The 16,234-nt window shown below is 38.5% G+C and overlaps 1 protein-coding gene across 1 annotated transcript in view; it reads left to right on the forward strand.

Annotated features, from left to right (window-relative positions):
- The window catches only part of MTAP (methylthioadenosine phosphorylase), a 32,482-nt gene extending 17,179 nt beyond the window's left edge, over positions 1 to 15,303 (forward strand). Inside the window, exons 5-8 of the mRNA XM_064735593.1 lie at positions 3,216 to 3,318; positions 7,984 to 8,223; positions 8,756 to 8,878; positions 14,376 to 15,303. Coding sequence (XP_064591663.1) covers positions 3,216 to 3,318; positions 7,984 to 8,223; positions 8,756 to 8,878; positions 14,376 to 14,414 — 505 coding nt within the window. The 3' untranslated portion in view covers positions 14,415 to 15,303. The remainder of the gene's footprint in view (positions 1 to 3,215; positions 3,319 to 7,983; positions 8,224 to 8,755; positions 8,879 to 14,375) is intronic.
- The last annotated feature ends 931 nt before the right edge of the window (positions 15,304 to 16,234 follow it).

Below are 16,234 nucleotides of genomic sequence, written 5' to 3' on the forward strand. Positions count from 1 at the left end.
TTTCTGTGTGGAAAATTATGTGTAATACGAATATTTAAATCATTCCCAACATGCAGTTTAATTCAGAAAACTGATACATTGTATTAATGTGTCTCTTTTGACAGCTGAATTTCTGTGTCAAGTCTTTTTCTCCTAATGTTCTCTGCCAGGGAGTGTTAGACTGCCAGGTCTTTGCAGATCGGGTCTGCATTTAGCCCTTCACAGCAGTCCAAGAGTGATTGCATTATATAAGTCACTATGCAAACAGTCCTACTGATTGGAAGATATTTTCATGAAACAGAATATTTTAGTTGCCCACCGAAGTCTGAAAATACTGAATTTTTCTGAAATACCTTCTAATGGAAGACCAGGGTCATGCAAACAATGTTAAAAGTCTTGGAAAGATGGTACTGGTTAAATTTGCAGAAACAATCAGTTATTTCTCTTAAAAGGTACTCTGGCTTCTATATGGTGGTTAACCCATGCCAGGCAGTATACATAGGAAGTCATGGTCTAGGTGGCAAGGCTTTACTCAAGCCACCATTAAAACAGTGCCTTCTGGTGTCCAGATACCTTTTAGTGTCTGTCTCTCTCTATATATATTCTCAATAGGGAGAATTCCTATTCTCAGTTCTCCTTATAGGTATGAAGCAGAAAGAAGGAATAGTGAATAGAAATTGAAGAAGAGCTAGAACTCAGCAAAAAACTGTTGGCAGCTACTGTAATTTGCTCTCCTTGGGCATGTGCACCATGAAATTAATGACAGGATTGCAATATAAGAGCTTGTGTAGAACTTCTGCCTAGCACAGATTTGATTTTCAGTGTGAAACACTGAATAGGTGTAATTAGAACTGTGTAAGATTTCCAAACTTTTGAGAGCCAAATTCTGCAGGCCATTACCTCACCTAGTGTTTGATTCTATATATAGTCTCTGCTTCCTTGATACTTATTATTTTGTGTATTTAAACAATAAAATATACATTTTATTAAATAAATACAAAAATACATCTTGCTTCCAAATCCAGAAATAACCACTTGCTACTATAGGCTGCAAAAGCTGTTCTCTTCTCTAAAAAGGTACTTTAAAAATATAGGATAATTATTTTCCACCTTTGACTCCTGTTAGTTAATTGCAGTGCCGTTAGTCAGCTGATGACATCAGGCTAATTTGGGGCTTTAGAATACTTTCTGTTTGGTTTGCTGCTGATATTTGCTGGGAAGAGAAGAGCTAGACAGGAACTACTTACTTGAATGACTGAACTCAGTTGGGGAGATGCAGAAAATAGCTTCTTGTAACAGCTGCCAGTTTTATTGTTTCAGTTCTCTGTGTCACAAACGCAACTACAATTACTGCAACATTGTCACACCTTTAAATTTTTTTGTAAAATTTTCTTTCAGCGTCCTTGAAGGTGCAGAGCATACTGAGATTGCTTTTCATGCGCTTATGCCAGTCTGAATTTACATTTTGTTCTTTAATTACCAGTAGTTTGATAATTCAACCCTACTGGATGAAGAATGAAGTTGATGATGGAAATAATAGAGGTTCTCTTTGTCACAGATGGAAATGACTGGTTTGTTCATTTGCTTGGGTTGTATTTTGCTTCCTAGAATCAGTCACAGTCAGAATTGCCAGAAAATCCTGTGTTACTGTGATAAAACCAAAATGAAGGAGCAAAAGCCACCTTATTGTCAGATTAAAAGTGTAACTGTTGCTGCAGGTACAGGGGCTAAATGGGGTTTAATTTCCAGGTGGGTTTAAACTACAACAGATGGAGAAGAGAAATTATCTAAGTGGAACACAGGTGGTCTATTGCTCAAAGCATTTGTAGGTCTTATTGTTGTTGCTTAGTCCCGTGCAGCTTGTATGAACGATGCTAAACATAGTTGGATTTCTTTATGAAGCCATGTAATGATGTTGCTGTTCTCTTCAAAGAACACAGAGTATCTGAAAGTCAGATACTAATATTTCTGCATATAAAATCTTTCCTTGGGCTTTTCTGATTAAAAGTGCCTGGCTAACAGCATCTGAAATACCATAATGCAGGAAATGGATTGTGGCTTTTACCATTTCCTCCAACTCTGAATAATTAATTAGCAGACAAAATAGAAAAGTGGGGAAAATTGCATATATTCTATTTGCAGTGTTTCAGAATCCCATAAAGGAAGAACTAATTTTAGTGTTTCAACTGATTTTAACAGCTGTACATTTTCCAGATGTTTTTAATTTGTCTGTTTCTTGTTTTATAATCTCATTCTTAAGAATTGGTGGTTGGCAGTACTTTGCATTCTTAATGCATCCTATTGATGCATTTTTGATGGATTTTTTTTGTCCAAACCTACTCTTAACATATAAATTGTATTTAAAATCTTCTTTTAAATATTTCCTAGTGAATTTACTGGGGATCTGTTATAAAAAGTATTACCAGCAGATACTTTGTATTTCAACTGCAGATTGAATTTGGCTATTGTCTTTATTTTCTGCTGTAAAGCACAGTAGGGAAGAAGGGAGTGTCTGAGAAAATTATTCCAGATGGTTTGCACCATCCAGTTGGGTGGATTAGCTTGAGGCAGTGCTTTTGAGGGTAAAGTGGTAGTGGGTAGCAGTTCCATGTGTTCCAAAATGGCATGCTGAATTGTAATTTTAATTTTTGAACATTTCAATCCATTGAAAGAAGAGAAAAAAAGGATTCTTTTACTTGGAAGCTGGCATTGCAGTTGTGTGTGATCTGAGAATGAGGTTTTCAGAACATCCTGTTCCAAGGCTTTTTCTAGTTGAATTCATACTTCCATCATACTAGAAGCTGTTTCTGTAAATTCCTGTCCTTTGGGATGTAGGAATGCAGTGATACAAACAAGTTCTATTTTGACTGGCCTTGTGGTAGTTGAGATTTTATTCCTTCCCTTTCTTAAAGATTACTAATATGTTTTCCCAGAGGTTACATCCTGACTAATAAATTAGCTGGTTGTTTTGCATCACAGTAGGGGTGTTTATGTCATTTAGGAACAAATCAGAGTTTCACTGTCTTAATAATGAATTGACAATGGACTAGTGGAGTAACAGTTTTATAGTCTCCAGCTCAATTCTCAAAGGTCTGTACAGAGGCAGAGCAGGATTACAGGTGGTCATAATGTCATCCTGTTTTTTCATTCCCCTTCCAGGGATGCTGTTTTTTGGTTTGTATCAATTTGTTGCTTTCTCTTTTTGTTTTCTCTAAGCAAGTTTTCTGCTTTTCTAGGACAACTAAAAGACATTGTACTTTATACGATGGGCAGCATTCCACTCTCTCAGGAGTATGTCATATTCCAATGGCTGAGCCTTTCTGCACCAAAACCAGAGAGGTTAGTGAATTCTGTAATAGTGTTAAGAAATGTTGTTTTATGGCGCTTATTTGTGATATATTAGTCTAATTGTGCATTCTTAGAAGGCAGAGGCAATATGCACCTCTTTATCCTGTTTCTCAGATACATCGTGGTATTAAGGATGAATGTAACATTTAGAAAGCATGGGAAGTAAAAGATCTTGTGTCTGTCTTCCTAAGTCAGTTGGCAACGTATATTCCTACAATCTTAATAACAGGACAAAAGATTTTTATTTTAATCAAGTAACCAGCTAAGAAAGCAATGAAGTGAACAAAGCAGTTAGAATTAGAAATTAGTTCCATTTTTTTCTGAATAAAGATGAACCTATGGTAATGACACTCTACATACTCAGATATTTAAACAAGTAATGCTTTCACATTCACAAAAATAGCAGTATTAGCATTTGTACTTTTGTGTATTGTAGAGGTGGGTGGTGGTGGAGAGTCAAGGCTTAGGATGTTAAGCATTGAAACAAGCCAAATTGTATTTGCCATTTATTCTTAGTTGTTGCTCTCAGTTGCGTCACTTTTCAGACTACAGAGTGTGAAACACTTCTCTTTTTTTCAGCACCTTTATAAACTTCTGGGAGGAGTGTGTCTGATTAAATATGTCACCTTAGTGTATTCCTAGAGTTGAGGAAAAAGGAAGGTGGAGATTAAACTGCGTATTTTGTGGTGTTGTGGAATGCTCTGATCAGGAGCTGCAAGGAGGTACATTCTTCAGAGGAACACGAGTACTTGCAGAATCAGTCATGGTCATCTAAGAGACCTGCTGTCTGCAATCAAGACAAAGCTAATTGTGAAGCAGGTAGCACAAATAACCAGAGCATGTACAAACATTTGGACTACTGAGCTATTCTGCTTTTGTCACCAGTTCTCTTCAGTGTCATGTGCTTTTTTTGTTAATTGACCATGCTGGTTTAGACATATCCGCTTTGGGAATCAAGGTGTTTTACAATGACCTAAAGATATTCTAAGTCTCATGAAGAAACAAAGAACTGCATATTATACATGTGCATGTTTTTGCCCTTCTTTCAATGAGCAGCAAATTATGCAAAATACTTTGCATTTTTCTTGCAAAAAGAGCCTAGCTACATGCTCTTAGCAAAGATTAGTTGGTATTTAGTTGCTTTCTACTGCAAGCATGATGTCATATCACAGCAGATGCAAGGAGTTTATTAAGAAATGGATTAAAAAGTGTTATTACTTTGGTGATTGGCAGTACTTCACATTGTCCTTTTTTTAAAAAAGCAAGCACTCATACATAAGACATTTCCTGAGACTGCAGGAAGCAGTTTTCTTTCAGTTGTTAACTAGCTAGAGATGTTACTTGGGTTTTTCATTTTTTGAAAAGCCAGCAAAGAAATGTGCCTGTTCAAACTGAGAAAAAACATTTAGGTACTTCCCAGTCTCACATGTGATCATTATCTCGTTAGTTTGTGCATTCTGATCAGCCTGAGAGATGCTTTAAAGAACATGTGGGTTTGAGCTCTTTGTGAGACTGAGAAGGAGTATTTTCACTTCATTAGAAAATATCAGATAAAAGTGATGTAAATTTTTTCCTGAAACTGTGTCTGCAAATTGTTGAGATAATTTCAGCCCAGTTTATCCCAGTTCAAAGGACTTTCATAGGTAAGTGCAGTAATAATAAAAAAGCCAAAATAATGAATGTAATATGTTTAAGGAATTTTGTAGCAAAATATCTGAAATCTTCATATGTTGCATTTATGCAAGTACATTAAAATTATCTGGTTTAGTTGGTTTATGCACTGTAAGTTAAATGAGAATCTAAATGGAGTTTTACCTTTTTCTCTCAGAAGTTTTGAATAATATAGGGTATTTTGGGTATTGCTGCTTTTAGAAACTGAGGCTCAGTACAACATCCTATAGGCAGTAAAGTTGGAACTTCGTAAAGAGTTTCAGAAAGATACTGTGGCTCACCTGTGGTTATGTCATGTCAGTTGGTCAGTTGGTTTATTAACAATGTAATTAACTAGTGTTCTTCTAATATATTTAGAATTCATATATTCAGAATTAATAGCATCAATAAATCTAAATACTAGGTGTGATTATTACTAGATCAACTTACAGCACAGAATGATTCACAGACTATTAAGGGGTTGTAAAGGACCTTAAAGATTATGTAGCCCTAGCTGCCACTGCCATGTGCAGGGGTACCTTCCACTAGAACAAGTTTCTCAAGGCCTTATCCAACCATGCTTGAACATTCCCAGTGTTGCGGCATCCACAGCCTCCTTGGGTAGCCTGTCCCAGTGTCTCACCACTGTCACATTAAAAAATGTCTTCCTGAAATCTAATCTGAATTTCCCCTCTTTCAGCTTGTGGCTGTTATCCTTGTCTTATCACTACAGTTCCTGACAAGGAGTCCCTCTCCACCTCCCTGTAGAACCCTTCAGATACTGGAAGGTTGCTATGAGGTTTCCCCGCAGCCTTCTCTTCTTCAGGCCCAAATTTCTCAGCCTGTCTTCATAGGGGAGGTGTTCCACTGCTCTTACCATTTCGAGACCCTCCTCTGAATTTGTTTAAACAGTTCCAAGTCTTTCTTACAGTAAGGACCCCAGAGCTGGATGCAATGTTCCAGTAGGATCAGCTACTGGAGCAGAGCAGAGGAGCAGAATCCTCTCCATCACCCTGCTGCCCACACTGCTCTGGATGCAGCCCAGGATCCTATTGCCTTTCTGGTCTCTAGAGTGCTCGTGGCTGGGTCATGTTGAGTTTTTCATCAGCCATCACCCTCAAGTCCTTCTCAGCAGGACTGCTCTCAATCACTTCATCCAAGTTGCACGTGTGTCACGTATTGCCACCCAGGTACAGTGCAGACTTACCTGTTTACACACATCTGCAGTGGCAGATGCAGGTGGTCCAGCTTTATTTTGTTGTGCTGCTCCATAAAATCACTGCTCTATGCAATCTACTGATCCACTTGCCAGGGATGAGGCACCCCACAGGGTCATGTAACACACTTGAGCTCTTGTTGCTTGTTGCATCTGTTTGTTTTGAATGAAGGTTCTCACAATGTTTTGCGGGGAAGCTGCTCCACAGTCATGATGCCAAGTTGCATCTAGTGGTGTCAGACTAGGTTTTTCACTGCTGCTGTGTTATGAAGGGCTCTCCTGGCCTACCACAATTTTTGGAAGTGCTTTTGCTTTCTTTTCTATCTTTTACTTTTTTTTTTTGGTGACATTTTAAATGGATGGCATCATAGTTCCTCTCACTTTCCTGCTCAGACAGTGATTGGCTTCCTAGTCCCATGTATCTAGGCCAGTATCCTCTTATTCTAACTGTATCAACTGGCATTATCCAGGCTGATTACCGAGAGAGAAAGTCAGGATTATTCTGCCATATATGAGGGCCTTGTTAGAACTAAAAAAGCTGATGGGAGGTTGACTTGTTTTGAAAGGCAGATGTCTACTAGGGAAGGCAGGAGCCTCCCTTGGAATGGAGAATGTAAACCCTTTCCCTTTGAATTATTATAATTTTGAGAATAAGGGGCTCTCAGGCAAAGAGAAATGGGAATAGGAATTACAGTTCATTACTGGTGGGTAATAAAGCAAACAAACAACAATGACTACAGCATTAACACAAACAGGGCCCAGTCCCGGCCTGCTCGGCCGCGGCGCTTTCCCTCTGCTGCAGTTCCGGGCTCGGCCGGCAGGGGCGCTGCTGCTCCCGGGGACGGGGCGGGGGCGGTGCCTCCCCCGCGCCTGCAGGGGGCGCTGTGGCGATGGCGGCTCGGCCCGGACGGGCAGGGATGGGGGAGAGGCCTCGCTCCACAAACCCCATGGCACCGATCCCGGGGCCCAGCGGGACTCTCAGGAGCATCGAGCCCACAGCAGAAGAAGCAGGACTGAGCTGGGCTCTGGCGTCAGCAGCGAATTGCCTTCCCGAAGCAGCAGTTCGGACCATCCTGCTCTGAAGCTACAGAGTAAAGTCGCAGAGCAGGAGAGCTAGCAGCTACCCCAGCCCTGCTTTACCTGCTCCACTCCCCTGAGCCTGTTCTTTTGTTTTTCTTCAGCACCCTGTTTTTTCCTTAAGTACTCAATCGTTACAGTTTCCTAGCAACTTATGGGGAAAATTGTGTAAGTAAAAAAGGAGGAAAAGGAAGGAAACCTAACCCCCAACAGACTACATGCTATATGTCCAGTACGCAGCTCTGCCACTGGAGGGGGAAAACGTGGTAATAATTTCTGTACAGATTCCCAGGGTACTCTTTGAATTATGTGCTTGTAAAGTCTTACTTTCAAAATATAAATTTCTTACTACTGTTTTCACTGTCTCCCCCATGTGATAACGTAGTGCTCAGTGGAATGCTTTTACCTGCAGTTCTGTCTGCAATGTAGGCACAATCCAAATGTGTAAACAATTCTGTTTCCCAGTCTTCTTGGTCTGCGTTGAAAGCAGTAATCCAGTTGATACTAATAAAATCAGATGAGTTCAAGTTAATCCCTGTTGGTAGGACTATTAATTTTTCTTGTTGGGTGAGGAAAGCAAAACTCATCTTTGGTTTTGGACGGCTGTAACTCTGTATAAAGTTAACTTCTTTTCTGTGCAAGTTTGTGATGGAATGCAAAGGCAGTGCGTGAAGGGAGTTATTTCCTTTCTTCAACATTGGCATGTTTTGCAGGTTCTTATTGAGACTGCCAAGAAGCTGGGCCTCCAGTGTCACTCCAAGGGGACAATGATCACAATTGAGGGCCCACGTTTCAGCTCTCGAGCAGAAAGCTGTGTTTTTCGCAGTTGGGGAGCCGATGTTATCAACATGACTACAGTGCCTGAAGTGATTCTTGCAAAGGAAGCTGGAATGAGTTATGCTAGTATTGCCATGGCAACAGATTATGACTGCTGGAAGGAGCATGAAGAAGCTGTGAGTGAAACTTTTTTCCTCTGGTGTTGACCTGAGGAATTTGAATGAGAATGTATAGATTTTGATCAGAGGTGACATACTATACTAAATCTGTTCTTAATTATGTTAGAATCCCTGAGTTATTCTTGATGAATTATTGTGAAAGTAAAAATAGAGTCAGTTGTTGCTATTACATTCATTTTCATGAACCTGCCTCACTACTAGCAAACCTTTTGTTTCCTATTGTCTCAATCAGGGGGTCTGTAAGTATGAAGCTCATTAATTCTGTGTGCCTTGTCTTCTTTGTGGCTGTGATTGGTCTGGTGATTTTACTTTTGTAACTCTGTACAAAACAATGTATATGCTTTATTTGTATTTGTTGACAATACACAACTATAAACCATAAACAGACAGAGGAAAAATCATTTGCACTGTCTAAAAAGACTGATATTCTAAAGCTTCACTTTTACATTTCTGAGTTAAATTTATTTGTGTGTTTAAAATGTGTGCCATCAAAATGGAGACACACCACTCAGTTGTATTGTATTTCTAGGTTTCAGTGGATAAAGTTTTAAAGACACTGAAAGGGAATGCAAATAAGGCTACAAGCATACTCCTTTCTGCCATACCTCAGATAGGCTCCATGGAATGGACCAGCACCCTGCACACTCTGAAAGTAAGTACACGATCGAGGCTGATAAGTACCAGGGACAGTGTATGTGTGTGCACAGGTGCATGTTACAGGATGTTTTTGCTTAAATCAGAATGTTTCAGAGTAAATGTTTCAAGAAAACAAATACATTCAAGAAGGGCGGACAGATTCTGCATGATTCTTGCAAGTTTTGTTGTCAAGATCTAGCTTCAGTTTTACAAGAAGTTTTGGAAAAGGTTAAAAAAAACAGATAGCTATATATGGTTGATGAAGTGAGACATCAACCATAAGATGTTCATAAAATACAAATAAATGAGATACACAGTAAGATACAAATAAATGTGAGTATCCAAATGAAACCCTGATCTTGGATCTTAGCACAAGGAAGAATCAACTGGAAGAAACTGAACCAAACCAAAAATATTATGCACACTTTAATATGTAGAACAGGAAGAGTCTTAAGACATATGGGTAATAATGAATTTTGAATTACTAGAATTGTGTTCTCTGTAGATTTTAAGTCCAAGGTACATGAAAAAAATATGGAAAAGAAAAACATTTCAAAATATATTGACAAGGGGGTTCTTAAGGAGAATTTTTCTTAGACAAGGTTTACTTGTGTTTTTTATCATCTGTATTTCACAGGCATACTCAAGATTCATTTGTGGATATAACAAAGTGGGGGGAAAACAATGTGAAGACAGTTAGGGTGTCTATTCAGCTTCTTGGTGAGCTTTTTTTGGCTGGATTGAGATAAGGCCCAGGAGGGATCATTCATCAAATACTGTCATGAACAAAACAGGCTCAGCTTAGACATATTAATTGAATTTATTACTAACAAAATCAGAGCAGGATAATTCCACCCCTGGCTTCTATGAATATTTAAGAATTATGATCAAAATTACACTCAACATATAACACTTAGCTAGAACAATAAAAAACTACTAAACTAAACAGAAGAAAAAAATTGCTACACTTAATCTAAGGTACAGTCATTACACAGAACCAAAAAGACAAATTGCACAAAAAATCTACCCCTAGATTTTCATTATAACTACAATACAAATTTCCTACTATCATTCTACCTCATTTTGTGATTTAATACTTGTTTTGTCTGTTATTTCTCCCAATTAATGTCATTATCTCAAAGTCCTCATGTTTGCCTACATTCTTCACCAAAAATGTTGCAATTTTGACACTGGCCAAATGCCAGTGCACCATGAAAAATCATTCACTCATGCTTCTCTGCTATAGTTGAGCAGAGGAGGGGGAAAGAAAAAGAAGTTAAAAGGCTCGTGGGGTGAGATAAGGATTAGGAATGAACACTCTAAAGGCAAAACAGAGTCAAAACTTTAAAAGATATAAAGAAAAAATTAACAGAATTAAAAGAGGTTAATGAGAACAAAAACCTTTAGAACACCTTTCGTCCCCTCCCCCAGCCCTTCTTTCCTTCCCACCAACAGCAAAGAGAGACTAAACATGGAGTTTTAGTTTTAGAGTTTGTCACCTCTAAAAATCTTCAGTTTGCTTAGGGAGGGGCCTCTTTTGCCATGCCACCCTGTAGACCCTTGCTACCAAAACCAGGCCAATGTGTCAAACCCAGTATGTCATATCAGTGATTCTCATCTCTAGTTTAGTCAATGTCATGAAGGGAAGGCATATTCAGTAAAATGCACCTCAGGCACTTCTTAAACATAAAATGACCAGGTCAGGTTTGTAGAATTCTAACCCAAATTCTTGAAATTAGTCTTTTGCCAATTCTTTACTGAAAAACCTACTTTTCTTTATGAGTCCATGAATTATCTTTATGAATCTTCCTCACCTGGTTATCTGAAACAGTTATTTTAATGTTCCCTCTGTACATATGAGAGAGGTAACTGACATTTTCCTTTCCCTTTTGCGTTCGTTAGGAAGTTGTATCATTGGATGGATAAGGGAGGTACCAAAATCACTATTGCTTCTTCCCTCTAATCCACTGAAAACATTTTCAGAGAATAGGACTGCATTTTTTAATATAGATGCCTAGCTATACAACAAACTCAAGAGTTTGAACAAATAATATAAAATGCGCTAGATATTCCTCAGGCACTTTTTTTTTTCATACTGGCATGAAAGGAAATGGTTTCCAAGTATATTATGCTGCTTAAGTGCTCATGAATCTGCCTTGGTTTCTGGCAGGCATACTTCAGTGAGCAGTGTCCTCCTGTGTTCCTTTTCGTAATTGTCTTGAATCTTCATTGGGAGTGAAAGAGAGCTGGCACTACATTTGCAATATTCCCCTTTATTGAACGCCAACTGTTCTTTCACTTCATTGTCAAGTACTTCTTCCAGCTCAGTCCCCTAAGTCCCGGAAGAGGAAAATGTGATGCACCAGAGGAAGGGTCACTTGAGTCCTAGTGTTGCTTCCTAATTTTTTTCTCTTAAATATCAACTGCCTCATATCAATGATGAATAATGAAATAGTTTTACTTACAATTCTTAGGTGTTTATGTTCTTTGCAGACAGGTTTGAGTGATAGTGTACTGAGAAAAAGAGCTGATCTGAAGGCTCTGGAAGAGCTGGAAAGAGGCAGTGGGGATTGAAACTTTATATCAAGAAAGTAGGAGCCACAAGGATTAATGACTTGAAAGTACAAGAACTGTGGAATAGTGAGAAGTTCTGAAGCTCCAAAGGCTTTGGAGGCTTCCTTTAATTTTACATAGGAACATCAGGAAAGGCTACAAATGTTCCTGTTTGGGGAATTCAGTGGTGATAAAGCAGAGGAAGGTTTGGTGTTAACAAATGAGAGAGGCAATTTTGCACGGAAGCAAAGAGAAAGATACATGTATGTGCCTCTGTACAAGTATGTAATTGAACCATAAAGAGTTTTTAAAATCTATTGTCTTGTATTGTACTTCAGTATATTTTATAGTGTGAGTTTTGAAGGCCAGACTATTTCAATTGTTTTGGAGCTGTTTTCCTAGACCTTGAAGGCAGCAGCTCTTGCAGCACTGTGGGAATGTGTTAAAGAACACAGACAAGGAGCCAGCTGAGTAAGACTGCAGCTGGTACACTCCTTTCAGTGACAGAATATAGTCAAGCCATAGCTGTGCATATGAAATGGGCAAATGTCTGGTTTAGTGTTGGGGCAGCTTGTGAAACAGTAAAGCTCTATGAAGACACAGCTTTTCTTCTCCAAGATCTGTAATCTGTCTGCTTTGACAGGAGGAACTTCACCTGGCAGGAGAAAATGTGCTGTCAGTCTCTGCCTACCTTTATTTCTCTGTCTCCTTGTGTGGAAGCATTAATCCCAGATCAACACACATGCCAGTGGTGTCACCTCTGAATCTCACTGTAATTTCAGGAGAGACTTTGGTGTTGAAACAAAATGTCCAAGGGCTGTTTTTTGAATAAAGGATAGGCTGCTTGCCATCACTTCTCTTTAGTGTATCATTTAATCTTTCATATGTCAGTGAGTGTAAGTGTACTTTGAAAGTCTAAGGTGAATTTAGGCCAGTGTTTCATGGCTTTCTTGCTGTAAAGAGATATGTTTCCAGTGTCAATTTAAAGCCCTCATTCTTTCAGAACAGGTTATGACCACCTGCTGTTTATGTCAAGTGTCAGGAAACACAGATGATGCTTTTGATGACAGTGGTCCAAGTGATTTCTGGTTGGTGTCAAGGAAATTTCTGGATAGGCTGGTCAGTCATGGGTGATATACAGCTGGATATGCTGTTAACTGAGGAGAGTTGTTTAGTGAGGTGATAATTACTGACAGTTGTTGCTGTAATCTTCATGAAATTGTGGCATTTGACATCTTATGAGGAGCAAGTAACGCAATTAACAGTACAGGTTCAGGTGAGCAGGGCTGGAGTTCAGGTGAGCATACTTGTTTTCTGAAGAGTCAAGGAGCTCCAGAATGTTGGCAGGTCTTCAAGGGCAGCGTTCTGATCCACAGAAAGATTTTGACTGAACGGGAAACAGCTTCAGTGCAAAAATGCAGCAATCAAGGACTGGCAGCAGAAACAAGCTGCAAAGAGAGAACCCAGATGGAAGTGCAGGTATGTTAGGGATGCTCTCAGGACAACGGAAGCTTGTCTGTAGTTGACAATTGGAAGAGATGTCAAAGGCAGCAAGGACTGCAGCCAAAGCATTGATAACAAAAACTTATCATGTAAAACATGGGCTCATTGTCCATAAAGTAAGTGAATTGGTGGCAGCAAACAATTTCATATGTTTCAAGACTTTTTTTTAATCTTTGCTAAGAAAAGTATGAGTTTAAAAAAACTGTCCTGTTGAGAAGAATTTTAACTCATCATAACTGGGAATTGAGCTCTGTACCTTTATTACATTACAGTAAGGGTTAACCCCATGAGTATCAGGAGAGAATCTGTACTATAATGGTAAAAGGAATTTCCTGTTAGAACTGATTTTTTTTTTACAGTGTGTCTGTAAGAAGATCAGCTTGTGGTAAGGTGTCAGAGCTTTTGTGAGTGCTCCTTAGGTAAATTTCATTACTCTCTGGGGAAACCTGCTTGTACTACCCGCCTTTTTCTTGAACTTCTGTACTAGCCTGTGAGAAATGTATTTGTCAGATCTCTGATACAAGGAATAATGCTCTATTTTGAGAGTTGTGGTAAGTGAATACTCTAGGATAGTTTAGATTGGGTAAGCTAACTGCAGATGTATTTCAGTACACTTCATTGGGGAGTCACTTGGGCATTCATGTGATTTGACAGGTAACAAGTTGAAGGGCATAAAGCTTAATATTTTTTTCAGTAATTTTTTCTAATCTATCTCAAACTGAAACTTACATTCCTAAGTTCTGTATGTAGAACTCTAATCTTGTAAATATCTTTGAGTAATTCTCTTCCTCAAAAAATATCTCATCTGTGATACTGGTCAGTGAATGTAAATGTGTGATCACAGTATATTGGCACAGGTGAGTAAAGTGGAGGAGGAAAATTCATCAAGGCTTCACTTCAACTGTAGTTGCATTGGTCTACATGCAGGGGTACTTGCAGGCCAAGAACTTCTCACAAAAGCTGAGATTAAAATGTTTCTTAGACCCTGCCCTTGAATGTGGCTAATGTGAAAGTTGCCTGTCCCTACATAACTTGAGTATTTCATTCACCCACAGTCAATGCCATCTGGCTGGTTTTTGTTCTTGATAGCTGTACTTCAGAATTTATAAAAGTCATATAAAAGTCACATTAAGTGTGCTGCACAGTTTTTCATTTGCAGTCTGTAAGCCCAAAGTTCATAAATTAGTGGTTTTGCAATATGGTTGTTCTTCTCCATACCAATAATCCTATTACATAGCTTTGCAAAAGTTGTAATGAAAACTCATTTTGTGTGTATGCCCTCCTTGCAATAATACTGACTTCTGTGGTGTTGGAAAAAGTTGGAGATACTATGCACATTAAAGGATTTGTACATATTTGTACCCAAATGGAAGCTACATAATCTGCCTTTACAATGAAAAGTAATTCTCTCTGCATTGGCAAAAGAAGCACTTATCTCCTGTGACTTTGTGTTTCAGACAACGGTGCAGTGTTCGGTTATCCTGCCAAAGCAGTAACAACCTGGATGAACCTTGAAGTTTCAGTGCTCTCAAGGAAGAGTGGATCATTTTCGAGCTTTCAGAGGTCATAATATCTTCAAAAATTGCTACAAGCTTAAAATAATGGACTAAACATTGACCAATGATCATGTGTAAGGCTGCTGTTAAAATCTTTGTCGGTTTGATCACATATAAGATGGTTAAAATTAGATTTTGAGTACATTTTCAACTATAAATAGCCCTATTGACAAACTGTATCTGACAGAGAAAAAAAGTCAGTATCCTCTATTCAGTGGTACCTTTTAACTGGTGATAGAAAGCAAAGTCTAAGTTATATTGTTGTTGCAGTTTCATAAAATAAGGTCTACGAAAGCAGATTCACAGGCTATTTGTGTTGCTGTTTCTACCTCCATCTTTTCCTTCAACAAGGCACATGATTACAATTCACTTCAGAAACATAACAGAAAAACTGAACAATTTCAAATTAAAATTATACTATTTTTATACATTAACCTTATTTTTTATTCCAGTGATTTTTTTTAAGCAGCGTATTTGTTTTGTGTGCTAGAAGACCTGGTTAAATAATTATGGTGTTTCTGTCACAGCAGCAGGTGTGTAATGAGTTAGTATTGGAGACCGAAGTAATGCCTAAACCAAATTTGTGCCTGAAGATGTACTTACATGATTTACAGAACTGTACAGAAAAAGTACTTTGCTGACAGTGTCCCAGACACACCCATTTTCTGCTTTATTGAACAGCTCCAATTTTAGTTCCTGTATTAAGTGATGAATGTGCTCAAGTGGTCTGAATGTATGCATTTCAATTTTTTAATACAGTTTTATTTTAATAAAACAACCTGCTACTTCTTGTCTAGTAAATAAAACAAATGAAACATGTACTTCTCCAAGATGTGTGGAAATCGGGAGGAGGGGTATTTACTTCTAGTCATTATGTATCACAATTATTTTTGCCATTCCTTAAACAGGTTGGTGATGATATCTTGTAAACAACACTTTCAGAAAGACACTTTTTAGAAAATACTCTGCTGCACAGAACTTTAGGTTCTAAGTCCCTGAACAGGGATTGCTGAGGCAGAAGTGAATCAGAGTGCAAGGAAAAGATCAGAAACATGAATGGTAAGGATCCTCATAGTACTGTAAAAAAAAATACTAATCCAGAGGAAAATAGAAGAAAGCTGGTACACAAGCATTTTAGCTTCCTTGTCTTTTTCTATTAGACACCCAATCTCCTGCTGTGAAATCCCTTAGATCTGGATGTATTGTTTCTAGCAAAACCAGTAGAGGTGCTTTTCAGGTACTGGGGAAAATAGTTTAACCAATTTTCTATATTCATGGTGTTTTTTTAAAAATTTGGATTGCAGGAGTGAGAGCTGGAACATACATTTCATTATCTTCCATTAAGCCAAATCATATATGTGGCCTTAAGAATGGTTTCCATTTTTATCTTCCTTCCATTGGCACTTCTGGTGAAATGGATCAGATCTATGTGTTCTAAAGAGAAAGCTTTTTGCTGGGTGTTAATTTTCAATCCCCTTGGGTTTCTCTTTTTGCACTTGGTAGTGACATATAATGGTAATTGTTATGCTATTTTTTTGTTTATATACTGGATACTTAGTGTCACAGGAGAGTGGCGCAGAGCAGGTCCATAGGTAGTGGCTTCTGTTACACATTTCTGTTACATATTCTTCATATGTGAGGCTAGGTGAGAACATAGATAAGAATAGCTGCATCCAAAGAGTTACAGTCAAGTAGCTCAGTGTCCAGGTGGAAACCAGGAGCAGATGGTTTCCCTCGGAGGTCTGGGACCAGCCTGTGTA

This window comes from Zonotrichia leucophrys, chromosome Z (genome assembly GCF_028769735.1).
Source record: "Zonotrichia leucophrys gambelii isolate GWCS_2022_RI chromosome Z, RI_Zleu_2.0, whole genome shotgun sequence".
NCBI lineage: Eukaryota > Metazoa > Chordata > Aves > Passeriformes > Passerellidae > Zonotrichia > Zonotrichia leucophrys.